At 48.2% G+C, this 12,138-nt stretch overlaps 1 protein-coding gene across 3 annotated transcripts in view; it reads right to left on the bottom strand.

Moving 5' to 3' along the window:
• ABL1 (ABL proto-oncogene 1, non-receptor tyrosine kinase) overlaps positions 1-12,138 on the bottom strand; it is a 95,275-nt gene that overhangs the window by 15,480 nt on the left and 67,657 nt on the right. For all 3 annotated transcript variants that reach the window (XM_059658337.1, XM_059658339.1, XM_059658338.1), the window contains exon 4: positions 3,066-3,338. In XM_059658337.1, coding sequence (XP_059514320.1) covers positions 3,066-3,338 — 273 coding nt within the window. The remainder of the gene's footprint in view (positions 1-3,065; positions 3,339-12,138) is intronic.

Raw genomic sequence — 12,138 nt, 5'->3', positions numbered from 1 at the left:
CAGATCATGGCTACCGTCTATGAGGGAAGTGAATGGGGAGAGGGAAAGGTGATTTTTAAGATGCATAACCGTGGTTTATGTATATATTTTGTGGTATATGGAGAGTAAGAGCCTGAGTGACAACATTGTAATCACTGGGCTTGGAAGCAGGATGTCTGGGTTTAAAGCCCGTCCCTGCCACTCCTGTGTAATCCAGCCCAGTTACTTAAACTCCCTCTGCTTCAGTTTTTTCAATCTTTAAATGGTGGAAATAGTACTACCCTTTTCTTAAAGTTGTTGCAAGGTTTAACTGAGATGATATATGCAAGGCACTCGGAGCTCTTCCAGGCACGTGGTAAGAGCTCAGTAAATGTCAGCCATCACTGTCACTTAGAGTCCACTCCAAGTCCTCAACTTCTACAGTGGAGGTAAATGCTCGAAGTGCTGACACTAATCTTATCTGATAAGTGGGGGACACAGAGATGTTTTATGCAGTGTGAGGGGGAGGGAGGGACCATTTATTTAGCAGTCACTTAGTACCATGTTTTGGGTTAACATCCCTCAAGATAATGATGCATTTTCCTTTCCCTAAATGGCTACCACTTGGGGTGACTGCTCACAGAACTCCATGCAACTGGATCCTGTACCTTGGGACCATAAGTTAATAAGGCTCTTGGGGAAAATCATTAAAAGCATATAATAAAGTTTAAAAATAAGTCATTAGAGAAGTACATTCCAGATCATTCTGATTCACTGGCATAAGAAACTACCAGCACCACCGAGTTACAGAAGTCCCTCCTCTGAAACCGCCTTCTTCAGCTGCTCAGAAACCACCAGCACAGCGCCAGCTGGGCCTCCCTCACATTTCAAGTTGCACGCGCTCTACCTCTTTTTAAAGTTTTCACGCAAGCCTTGCCTGGACTGAAATCCAGTGTATTTTGTACTTTTAGTCTTCCTTGTTTCATTCTGCAAATCCTGGCAAATGTGTGGGTGACATCCTGGCTTTTAACAGGTCAAGGCCCAGTGTCCCTGGCCCAAGTCCGCAACTGAGCGCTAAATGGAGGTGCTGCAGCACAAGCACACACCCCTTTCTGCGCTCCCGGGTCTGTAAGCGGCAGGGCAATGGCTGTTCAGTTCTTTCTAGGGCTCACCAGTGTCGCCATCTCTGTGAAACACAAATCCTATCGCCCTACTCCTGTGCATCAAGCCCCTCAAGGGGCCCCACTGCCTCCAGGATAGTAGCCCAGCTCCTCAGCCGGGTTCGAGCCCCCTGGCTGTGCCCTCTCTGCCCTCCACCTGTCTCTCCTGGCCTTTGCTCCCTTGGCCAGGGCTTGCACCTCCACTATGGCCCCAGCTCCCGAGTCCCTCCATGCTTCCTCCCCACCAAGCAGAGCTCACTCCTGTGAAGTGACACAGTGCCACGCTCATACCTTACGTGGTCCTTGTCACACTCACTACGATTACTGACATACTTGCTCATTTCTCCTACTAACTAGATTGCCTACTACTAACTAGACCATCCTAACTACCTAGACTAGCCTGAAGTGAAGACCTCTGTCTAATTCATTTCACAACCCCAGTGTTAAGCACAGGGTCTGGCAAACAAAAGTAAGGAACTCATAAATGCTTATTAAATTTTAAAAATCCCATCTGGAAAATACACAGGAGTCCACAAGGTGACCCTAAACCACACCACCACCACCCCACACCCAAATGTCAGTCTTGGCCCCAGGACAGATCTCAGGGGTCACACTGAATACAGTGTCAGGAAGCTCTTTTGGTTGCTAGGCCTAAAGACTGTGACCTTTTCTCTGAAGCGTCGCTTTTTATTAATCAGAAATCGTCATTTCCACCTTCCTGTGTCTCTGAGTGAGGCTACCAGGAGAGTGACGGAGTCCCTAAAGGCGAGTGCTTGGGCTGCACGGTCTCGCTGCGTGCGCCTGACGGCCATTTGAGAAGCGTACACATAGAGAACCTGGGTCCATTTTCTCAGCAGTGGATGTTTCAGTTCTTTTCCTTTCCTTTAGCTGCAAAAAGGGGCTGACTCCCTCAGTTTCTGTGCACACGTCCGCCCACATAGTCGGAGTTCACTTAAAACAAGTGAAAATCATGCAGGTCAACACTAGGGGACACTCTCGCCACAGGTAAAGCGCGATCACACAGGGAAGAAGGCTGCAAATTAAAACTTCCTTCCTGGGCATCCTAAAGATTTCCAAAAGGAAAACAAGCCGCCTGGAAACGCCGCACATTACACATTAGCAGAGAGGATGAAAGTCACAGATAACAAGAAAGAAGGGGGCGGGGCAGGTGATCCGCATTAGTAAGAAGCCTTAACGCAGTGGTTCTCAGCCTCCTGGCCCTTTAAATACAGTTCCTCATGTTGTGACCCAACCATACCATTATTTTCGTTGCTACTTCATAACTGTCATGTTGCTACTGTTATGAATCATCATGTAAATATCTGATCTGCAGGATGGTCTTAGGCGACCCCTGTGAAAGGGTCGTTCGACCGCCAAAGGGGTCGCGACCCACAGGTTGAGAACCGCTGCCTTAATGTGTCCTTAATTCCGTAAGTCGGGACACACAATAAAGAGAACTGGAACCTGCTTAGAAACAAATAGCACTTGCTTTTCAAAGCTGCCAACAAAAACCCACAGAAATGTCAAATGCATTTTGGTTAAATCTCCTTTCAAAACTAGGTTTTTATTTCCTTCCTTCCTTCCCTTAACTCTCAATAGGAAGTGATTCAAATGCCACACAAACAGAACGGAAACCCACGGCTTTAAAAGGCTCTTGCCATCGAATGAAAAAAACTTCTCCAAATGACTCATCTTTTTACACCAAAAACCGCAGCCCTTCTCAGCCCTCACCATATGTGGAAACACACCGAGATTATGAGCGTGACTCAAAGTGCAAAGAAACAGACTCACGAGTCAACTCCTCGGCACCCACGGACCCCTCGGCCCTGTGTGCAGCCGGCAGCCCCCTGGAAAGGGCCCCTCCGCGCACCTGCAGACAACGCGCCGTCTCTCTGAGCCCCGCAGCAGAGAAGGCTCTCGGGCTCCCGGCCCGCGGCCCCGGCCTACCTTCAAGGTCTTCACGGCCACCGTGAGGCTGTATTTCTTCCACACGCCTTCGTACACCTCCCCGTACTGGCCTCCTCCCAGCTTGTGCTTCATGGTGATGTCCGTGCGCTCCATTTCCCACTTGTCGTAGTTGGGGGACACGCCGTACACCGTGGGCTTGTTGCGCTTGGGGGCTGGGTAGTGGAGAGTGGTGATGAGCCCGTCTGCCACAGTGGAGTGATGATGAACCAACTCGGCCAAGGTGTTGAAGCGGCTCTCTGAGGACACGTAGAGCTGAGGAAAAGAGCCCACAGAGTAAATACAAACTCCGCTCCAGCAAACCCACTTTGTGAGCCTTAATGTATGCACAGCAAGCCCGCAGATAACGGGCTCTCCACATAGGACCAAGGGCCACCCAGGCTATCACGTGCATGACAATTCCGGCTAACGCAGAATGACGCAATAAGATGCCCCCGGGCCTCTGCATCTGCTTCCTGAGTGAAACCCTCCACCTGCCTACCTTCACTAGCACAGGCCTGTTCTCTTGCCATCCTGAGCCCAGCGTAAACGTCCAAACAGTCTTCCCTGGGCACCCGACCTAAAGTCACCACCCAGCACTACCATATCCCGTCTTACTCCTCTGCGCCACACTCACCACTGACTGATAATTCTGTTTTATCGGCTTGTTGATGGGCTGTCTCCACTTTCTAGAATGTCAGCTACATGAGAGCAAAGCCCTAAAATATCCATTTTTATCCTGTAGCCCCAATGTTGAGAACAAGAATGAGCACCTAATAGGTACCTGGTAATAGTTGTTGATTATAGTAGTGAAGGATAGAACTTTGAAAGTATTGATTAGAAAATATTTAAAAACTAGAGGTTCGGTGCACGAATTCATGCATGGGTGGGGTCCGGCCAGCCTGCCCTGATGGGGACCCATCTGGCCAGGGGAGGGAATGGGGGAGGTTGGCCGGCTGGCTCCACCCCCTGGTTGAACTGCCGAACTCCCGGTTGAGGGGACAATTTGCATATTAGCCTTATTATATAGGATAATTATGCTTATTAAAACCTATCGTTATTACCTATAATTATATAATTATCTAGAACTAAACAGTGATCAGAGATGAAAACTACTGAACAAAGCATAAATGTCCTCTCATTCCTACTTCCTGGATTTGGGCCGAGTAAGAAGCACCAGGGGCCCAGCCCCGCGAGGCCCAGCCCCGGACCCCATGGGGTGCTGGTCAGCGCGCCGCAGGAGAGCCAGGCCGTGGAGGGCCACACGGGCTTTTCCACACAGGAAGCCAGGCGGCCTTCAGACACCAGTGCACGCGAGTCCCTCTCTGAGATGTGCGGCGGTGAGCAGCTGTGCAGGGAGCCCCGCCACCAGGAGTTCTCACCTAGACACAAGAGATGGGGGAGGCAAAGGAAGGAGGCAGAGGGCCATGTGGATGGCGACAGCTATCTTTTTTCTTCTCTCTGCTTCAGTGATGTGGTGAGGGAATCAATTCCACATTAAAATCCCCACAGAACATGTGGACTCCAGGCACAGAACTGAATCTACTGGCTCACCGAGGCCGGCCCACCATCCTGAAGAAGGCGGAGAGAATACTCAAAATCACGACGAGGTGTTCGGAAGACTTGCTCAAATTGCAAAGGTGTGGGAGGGAGGAATGAAGGCTTGGAACAGGGATGATGCCTGGGGCAGGAGAGAGAAAGAGGAGCAGGACCAGTTGGCTGTGGCTGTACATCTGGTTACTTAAAGGAAGGGAAGGAAAGGCCGGAGCACACAGGGCAAGGCCAAGGCCTTGGCTGCTGGCTACGGTCGCTCCACTCCTTTCAGATGCTGTGATACCAGACAAAGTGCTTTACAGGAAGGAAATGACAAATACACAAGCTGATCCCTTCCATTACCCTCAACAGGATATTAAATAAGATTCATCAACAAGGAGATTTTCTCTTTTTGCTGCTTAGAGAGGTAACGTCCAGAAAGACTCCACAGGTCTGGGGAGCTTGTCCCTCTGTGAGATGGTGCCTCGAATGGCAGGACCTTGGAGGGTAAGGAGGCGGCCCACCAGAAGGCCCCACTTTTATGCCTGAGAGCACCTTGAAGTGACTTGCTCTAGGGACATGCCGTGCGACATGCTCAGACGCCTGAACAGATGCAGTGCCGGGGCTGGGGGAGCGCAGTCCGCCTGCCGGGCCTCCCCTCAGCCTGCACAGCACCATCAGTGTTAGTCCCGACCCAAGTGCAGGTCACAGACCCAATGGGACGTGGGGACAGCTCTTAAAGCCCCACCCCTCTCTGAAAAAGTCTGCCAGGCGTGCAAATACTTTACTTCAGGTTGCGAGGCTCCACGCCCTCCTCTCTCGGCTTAGCTCAGCGTGCAGTGCCCTCCCTACCAAGCAATGGCGAGAAGAGAGTGCGCCGTTCGAGAAGGCACTCCCTGGCCTCAGAGCACCCCCACCTTGGACATCATTGGCACAGCACAGGCAGGTCACCTGGGGCCCGGCTCATTACCTCTCTCTCCGCCTCAGCTCGAAAGGAGTGCTCCCCAACCCGAAGATCATGCTCCCTCAATTGCCAGAATGCTAATGGCTCCCCAAGCCCTAGTTCATGTAGAATTTGTTCTTGGTGTCATTTGATTCCCTCACAGGCTCCTCGGTTAGACGTTTCAGAGTTATGGGAGCTTTCAATGACTGGACAAACTTCACCCTTTTCAATAATTAAATTTACAGACCCTGTGACTCAGTTCATCTTTCAACATAAAATTTATATACCGACACTTATTAAGTATTAAAATTATTCTTCCTTAAATGCACTGCACAGCCATCTTCTAACGGTCAAGAAGTCTGATGGCTTCCCTCTGATTACTTCTAGTTTTTTAGCAGCTTTTGCTAGTGACCCGAGTAATCTCCATCAGGAATTCATGGCATGTTCAGAGAAGAAAGGGAAATTAGCATTATGAATGGCATGTCACTATGCTATGCGGCCGGTTACATAAACCTCTGGGTGCTCAGCCAGGGCAGGGCCTCTTCCTGATCATCAGGAACCCGACAGACAGGGCTTGTCAAAGAAACTCAACAGGAACGGCTTTCCCCCTGACAGCCGTCTCCCAGGCTTACCAGAGCTTAGACTCGTGTACCCTGGAGGCGCCTGACCCTGGAGTCCCACCCTAGGTGTCCTGTTCACAGGCTCTCGCCAGGAGCGCCCTTCCCCGGAGAGCCTCTCGCGGGCAGTGCTTCACAATTCAGCAGTGCTCAGCACCGCTCCCAGGCCCCTCCAAAAGGGAAGGCCAGCCAGGTTCAGCAGGCTTCTCACCAGGAGGCCTGCACCTGCCAAGCCTCTGTCAGGGGGCATAAATCTTAAAATTCTAGAAATTACATATTGGCCCATCCTGCCACCTCCGCTAAAGCGTGAGCCCAAATTCCACTCCTGTCACCCTGCACCTGCCACTCCAGCAGGCTGAGGAAATAAGGGTCATTGGGCATCTCTTCAAAGAAAAGACTCCATCAAGGGCTGTAAGAAATTGGGGGACCTGACAGGGCACCTCACAGAACTAATGTGAAGACACAACCAGAAGCACTAGGGAGGATTTGGAGGGGGTGGTGAATAAAAATCAGTCTTTAATTCCACATCGTTGGCGGAGGATCACAAATTCTGAGGAAGCATGGGAGAATGACATCCCAGGCCCAGGAGATCTGAAGATTTTGAAGCTGTCAAGACTAAGGAAACAGCAGTGACTCAGTCTGGTGGGGCCTTTCAAGAGTCCAGCTCTAAGCCCCGGCCCTGGGCGCTGGGCCGAGCTGGTGGCCCCGGGCTGCCTGGCTGCGGCTGCTGCCGAGAGCTCAGCACACGGAGAGGCAAATCGGAGCCAAGAGGGCGGAGACGGAAGAAACCCTCTGGAGCCTTACAGAAGAATCTGTGAAATTCAGTTGTTTTCTGAAGATCAAGATTAAACGTATTCAGCCCCAGCCTGTCCCTCCTACCAACCTTCCATGTTCTTCTTGGAAATCCAGGAAGGACTGCAGCAACGCTCTGCGCGAGCAGCGTTGTCAGTGCCTAGCCAGTCGGACACTGCGATACCTCCCTCCCTGTTCTGAGGCTGCTCCGCACATTCCAGGAGCAGGACCCCACCCAACACAGCCCCGAGGTGCAGCCCTCAGAGGAGCCTCCGCAGATGGCTGCCCGATGACCCTGGGAGCCAGGACGCCTCCAGGTGCAAACAGCTAAAGGGAGGCCTTTGTCAGGGAGGGAGAAGGGCGAGAGGCCGAGGCCTTTGATGAGCTGCCCAGTGGTGGGTAGCGCCTGATCAAATGAGTGTCCTGTGCTGCACCTGCAGTGAAAGGAACCCCTGGCGCACACCAGCTTTTAGACCAGCGGTTCTCAACCGGTGGGTCGCGACTCCTTTGGGGGTAGAACGACCCTTTCACAGGGGTCGCCTAAGACCATCGGAAAACACATATATAAGTACATATTGTTTTTGTGATTAATCACTATGCTTTAATTATGTTCAATTTGTAACAATGAAAATACATCCTGCATATCAGATATTTACATGACGATTCATCACAGTAGCAAAATTACAGTCATGAAGTAGCAACGAAAATAATGTTATGGTTGGGGGTCACCACAACATGAGGAACTGTATTAAAGGGTCGCGGCATTAGGAAGGTTGGGAACCACTGTTTTAGACGGAGGGCTGTCTTCATCGGCTGACTCTCAGTCTGCAAGTCATGCATCCTACACGTAGGCCTTGCTCTCTCCCTTTGAATTGTCCAACTAGATCATGCCTGCCTGCATCTGCCAGCAAGGGTGCTCATTAAACACCCAGGGGGAAGAGACCACTGCCCTGTTCAATACAAACCTCAACTGATGACCACGCAGCATGGCCTGCCTTGGAAGAACAGCACAGATGGGAAGCAACGTGTCAGCTGCAAGAAATCACCTCCTTTAGGTGCACTCTGCTGTTCTAACTCATTAAAAAGGCACCCATGTGGTCTGAAGGCAAGGTTTCCAAGGGCCTACATCTGCAGAATGGAAGGTCCTAGCTCCACATCTGGGACAAGTCCCGAAAAACATCAACAGCGACTATGCTGTCTGCCACACAAACCACAGTGCTGGCACAAAGATGTCTGCCGTGATGAGAAGCATCAGAAACTGGCAGCAGGACTTTGGTCAAAGGACTTTAACACATGCGAAAAGTACAGGTAGAAAAATTAAATATGCATATATATGTATACACTATATGCATTTGTATGGATGGTACAAATGAACATGTGAGAATAATCATAAAAATGCTAAAAAGATTAAGAAGAGGGGACTAGCTCTACCAGGCATTAAAACATTATAAAGCACTACAAAGTAAAAGTCTGGTATTGGCACATGTACAGAAAGACCAATGGAAGAAGAGAGATCAACAGACCTAAATATATATGTAAATTTGGTGTATTTCAGAAATGTAGGAAAAGATGCATTTAGTAAAAGGCATAGGAATCATTCAAAATGTGACACATGCATATTAAATGTAACAAGATACCAGCTTTACCAATCAGAGAGATGTTTTTACAAGTCTGATAGTGTGCTGCTGAGGAGGGTGAGGAAAAACATGTTCTCTTATACCCTGCTGGTAAGAAAGCACATTCGTACGATCTCCACAGAAGGAAAGTGGGTGATATCCACACAAATGTATATGTACATTCCCTTCCACCAGTTCTAGCAACAACTTGCATATGCTCCACTGTACACAAAGTAGTACGTGCAGTGTTTTTCCAAACTGCAAGGCATGACCCACTAGGGAGTCTATGGAATCAATTTAGTAGATTATGACCAGAATTTAAGAAAAAAAGAAACAGAAGCATACAAAATATCAGAGTGCATTACATATATTAGGAGTAAGCAGGGTTGCATGAGTATGTTACAAACGTATTTGGTAGTGATTTTACAGCAAGCCAAGTTTTTTTTAAAGGTTTAAAAGCCATCTTATAAGAGAATCCTATCCTATATAATAAAAGCCTAATATGCAAACTGACTGAACGGTAGACCGACAGGTCGCTATGAGGCGCACTGACCACCAGGGGGCAGATGCTCAATGCAGGAGCTGACCCAGCCCATAGGCCCCAGGCCGCCCAAGGTGGGTGCCAGTGAGGACCCCCCCAATTGCCCCTCCAGTCACCCTACAGACGGGCCCTGATCGCTGGCCAGGCCTAAGGACCCTACCCATGCTCAAATTTCGTGCATCAGGCCTCTATTTATAATAGCACTAGTGGCCCAGTGCACGGATTCGTGCACATTCAAAGGAAATTAATTAGAAGAAATACTTTAATATCGCTATTCGCCCTTTCTCTATAATAGAAGTGTCAACCAAATTCACGATGGACAATGACAGATCGAAACACACATGTGCGATTGGTGCCAGCAACTGCTTTATATGTATCGCACTTGCGTGAGTCAACTTAGCCTTTTATATATATGGAATAAACTTGCTTAATTAGACCTGCTTTCTGATGTAGCTAAACTTTTTCCAGCCCAGTGAAGCACCCCAACTTGTCTTTCAGGTAATTGTCAGCAACACAGCAGTAAATATCAACACAAAGCAGATTATTATTGTAGATCACGCAGGGAGAACAAAGTGTAGAATATTTAACTGCAGCAGCGTTTGACTATATTCTGCACAGTGAGAAAACCTAAAGTCATTTTCAAGGTCCACCATTTCTTAATTCTTTTCAGTCAGGTCAAATTTCTAAACTTTCTAAATCTCTGTTTTCCAGCTAATGAAAAGAAAATAGGATTCTACCAAGTCTCCTACCTACCTACTCCAGCACTTCCGTGAGGATCAAATAAGATGAGGCACGGGAAAATGCTTCACAGACATTTGGTTAAAGTGTAAAATGTTTGCACCTGGCTATAAAGCAAGTCATGTTCCTGGGCTGAAGAAACTGCAGGGAGGCTAGTCGTTGCTAGAGAGAGGAAGCCGGGCGCTGCTACGTGATGTCATTACCCAGCTCCCACAGTGACCGTTTTCGGGCTGGGCTGGGCTGTGGGCCGCATTTTGTGCCGTGGGGTCTTGGCAGCATCAGCTGCGATTTGGTGGGCTGTCGCTCCTGGGTGGTGGTGGTGCCTGTGTCCCACTTGGGGGAAGCCAGGTGTTGTTTTGTGGGTGCCAGGTCTGCATTGCCAGTGCACCGATGCGCACTGACCACCAGTGTGCAGACGCTCAATGCCGGAACTGCCGTGATACGAACTGGCCATTTACAAAGAAATGGCACCACGGACCTGGCGTGGACAAAGCAACACCCGGCTTCCCCCAAGTGGGACACAGGCCCTGCCACCACCCCGGAGGGACAGCCCACCAAGTAAATCACAGCCAGCACTGCCGAGACCCCACGGCGTGAAATGCGGCCCACAGTCCAGCCCAGCCTGAAAACGGTCGCTATGGGAGCCGGGTAATGACGTCACATAGCAGCGCCCGGCTTCCTCTCTCTAGCAACCACTAGCCTCCCTGCAGTTTCTTCAGCCCAGGAACATGACTTGCTTTATAGCCAGGTGCAAACATTTTACACTTTAACCAAATGTCTGTGAAGCATTTTCCCGTGCCTCATCTCATTTGATCCTCACGGAAGTGCTGGAGTAGGTAGGTAGGAGACTTGGTAGAATCCTATTTTCTTTTCATTAGCTGGAAAACAGAGATTTAGAAAGTTTAGAAATTTGACCTGACTGAAAAGAATTAAGAAATGGTGGACCTTGAAAATGACTTTAGGTTTTCTCACTGCAGAATATAGTCAAACGCTGCTGCAGTTAAATATTCTACACTTTGTTCTCCCTGCGTGATCTACAATAATAATCTGCTTTGTGTTGATATTTACTGCTGTGTTGCTGACAATTACCTGAAAGACAAGTTGGGGTGCTTCACTGGGCTGGAAAAAGTTTAGCTACATCAGAAAGCAGGTCTAATTAAGCAAGTTTATTCCATATATATAAAAGGCTAAGTTGACTCACGCAAGTGCGATACATATAAAGCAGTTGCTGGCACCAATCGCACATGTGCGTTTCGATCTGTCATTGTCCATCATGAATTTGGTTGACACTTCTATTATAGAGAAAGGGCGAATAGCGATATTAAACTATTTCTTCTAATTAATTTCCTTTCAATGAGCATGAATCCGTGCACCGGGCCACTAGTATATAGATAAGACTGAAAACAACCTAAACATCCACCAGCAGGGACTACTTAAATAAATGATGGTCCATCCACGCTAGTAATCATTAATAAGGATGAAGCAGCTCTAAAATGTGCTGCCATAAACAATCTCCAAAACATATTATCAGGGAAAAGCAAGATGCAGAACACTGTGCAATATGCATGGCTTGTTTTATTTTTCAAATGTAAACATATATACATCAGGTAACTCTGGAAGAAACTGGTCACAGTGTTTGCCTCTGGGTAGGGTACTAAATTAGGAGACAAAATTACTTTTCATTGTAATTCATTTTGTTCAAACCATGTGCATGTATTACATATAATTAAAGAATACATACACCATCTGGACCCACCCCCACAACTCATCTATCTACCCTCAACAACTGAGCAAACAGTGGAGTTGCAGCCTAATTCCATCAATTAATCTTGGGCTAGAAATGTCATCCCTCTGACCATCCATTCATAATGCAAAAATGCAGATTACAGCAATATCTGTCCTGAAGATTGACTAAGAGATGAAATGCCCCAGCACACAGTAGGAACTGCTAAGTGTTCATTCCTCCCTTCCCTTTGTGGACTCTTAAGAACCCTTTGTATGAAGATGACAAAACCATCTAGTATATCAACCTCTTTACAAAACTAGTCTGGGTTTGGAAATCTACAGGTATGTGATCCCATTTTTGTATAAAAACTGTGTCTAGACACAAACATGATTTTATCCATAGACAGAAGGCTATGGACCAGACTTATTTTGGGGAGGTGATATTAAGGTGGCTTTTGACTTTTAAAATATCCATCTTTATCTAATCTTTCCTCAGTGAGGATAAATTACCATCATAAGAGATTTGTTACAAAGAGGAGTCTTAATGTAAGAGGTATGTACGAAATCCAAC

The sequence above is a fragment of the Myotis daubentonii genome, chromosome 11 (genome assembly GCF_963259705.1).
Source record: "Myotis daubentonii chromosome 11, mMyoDau2.1, whole genome shotgun sequence".
NCBI classification, from domain to species: domain Eukaryota; kingdom Metazoa; phylum Chordata; class Mammalia; order Chiroptera; family Vespertilionidae; genus Myotis; species Myotis daubentonii.
The sequence above is the reverse complement of the archived record's forward strand: the minus strand, read 5'-3'. Positions and strand labels throughout refer to the sequence as shown.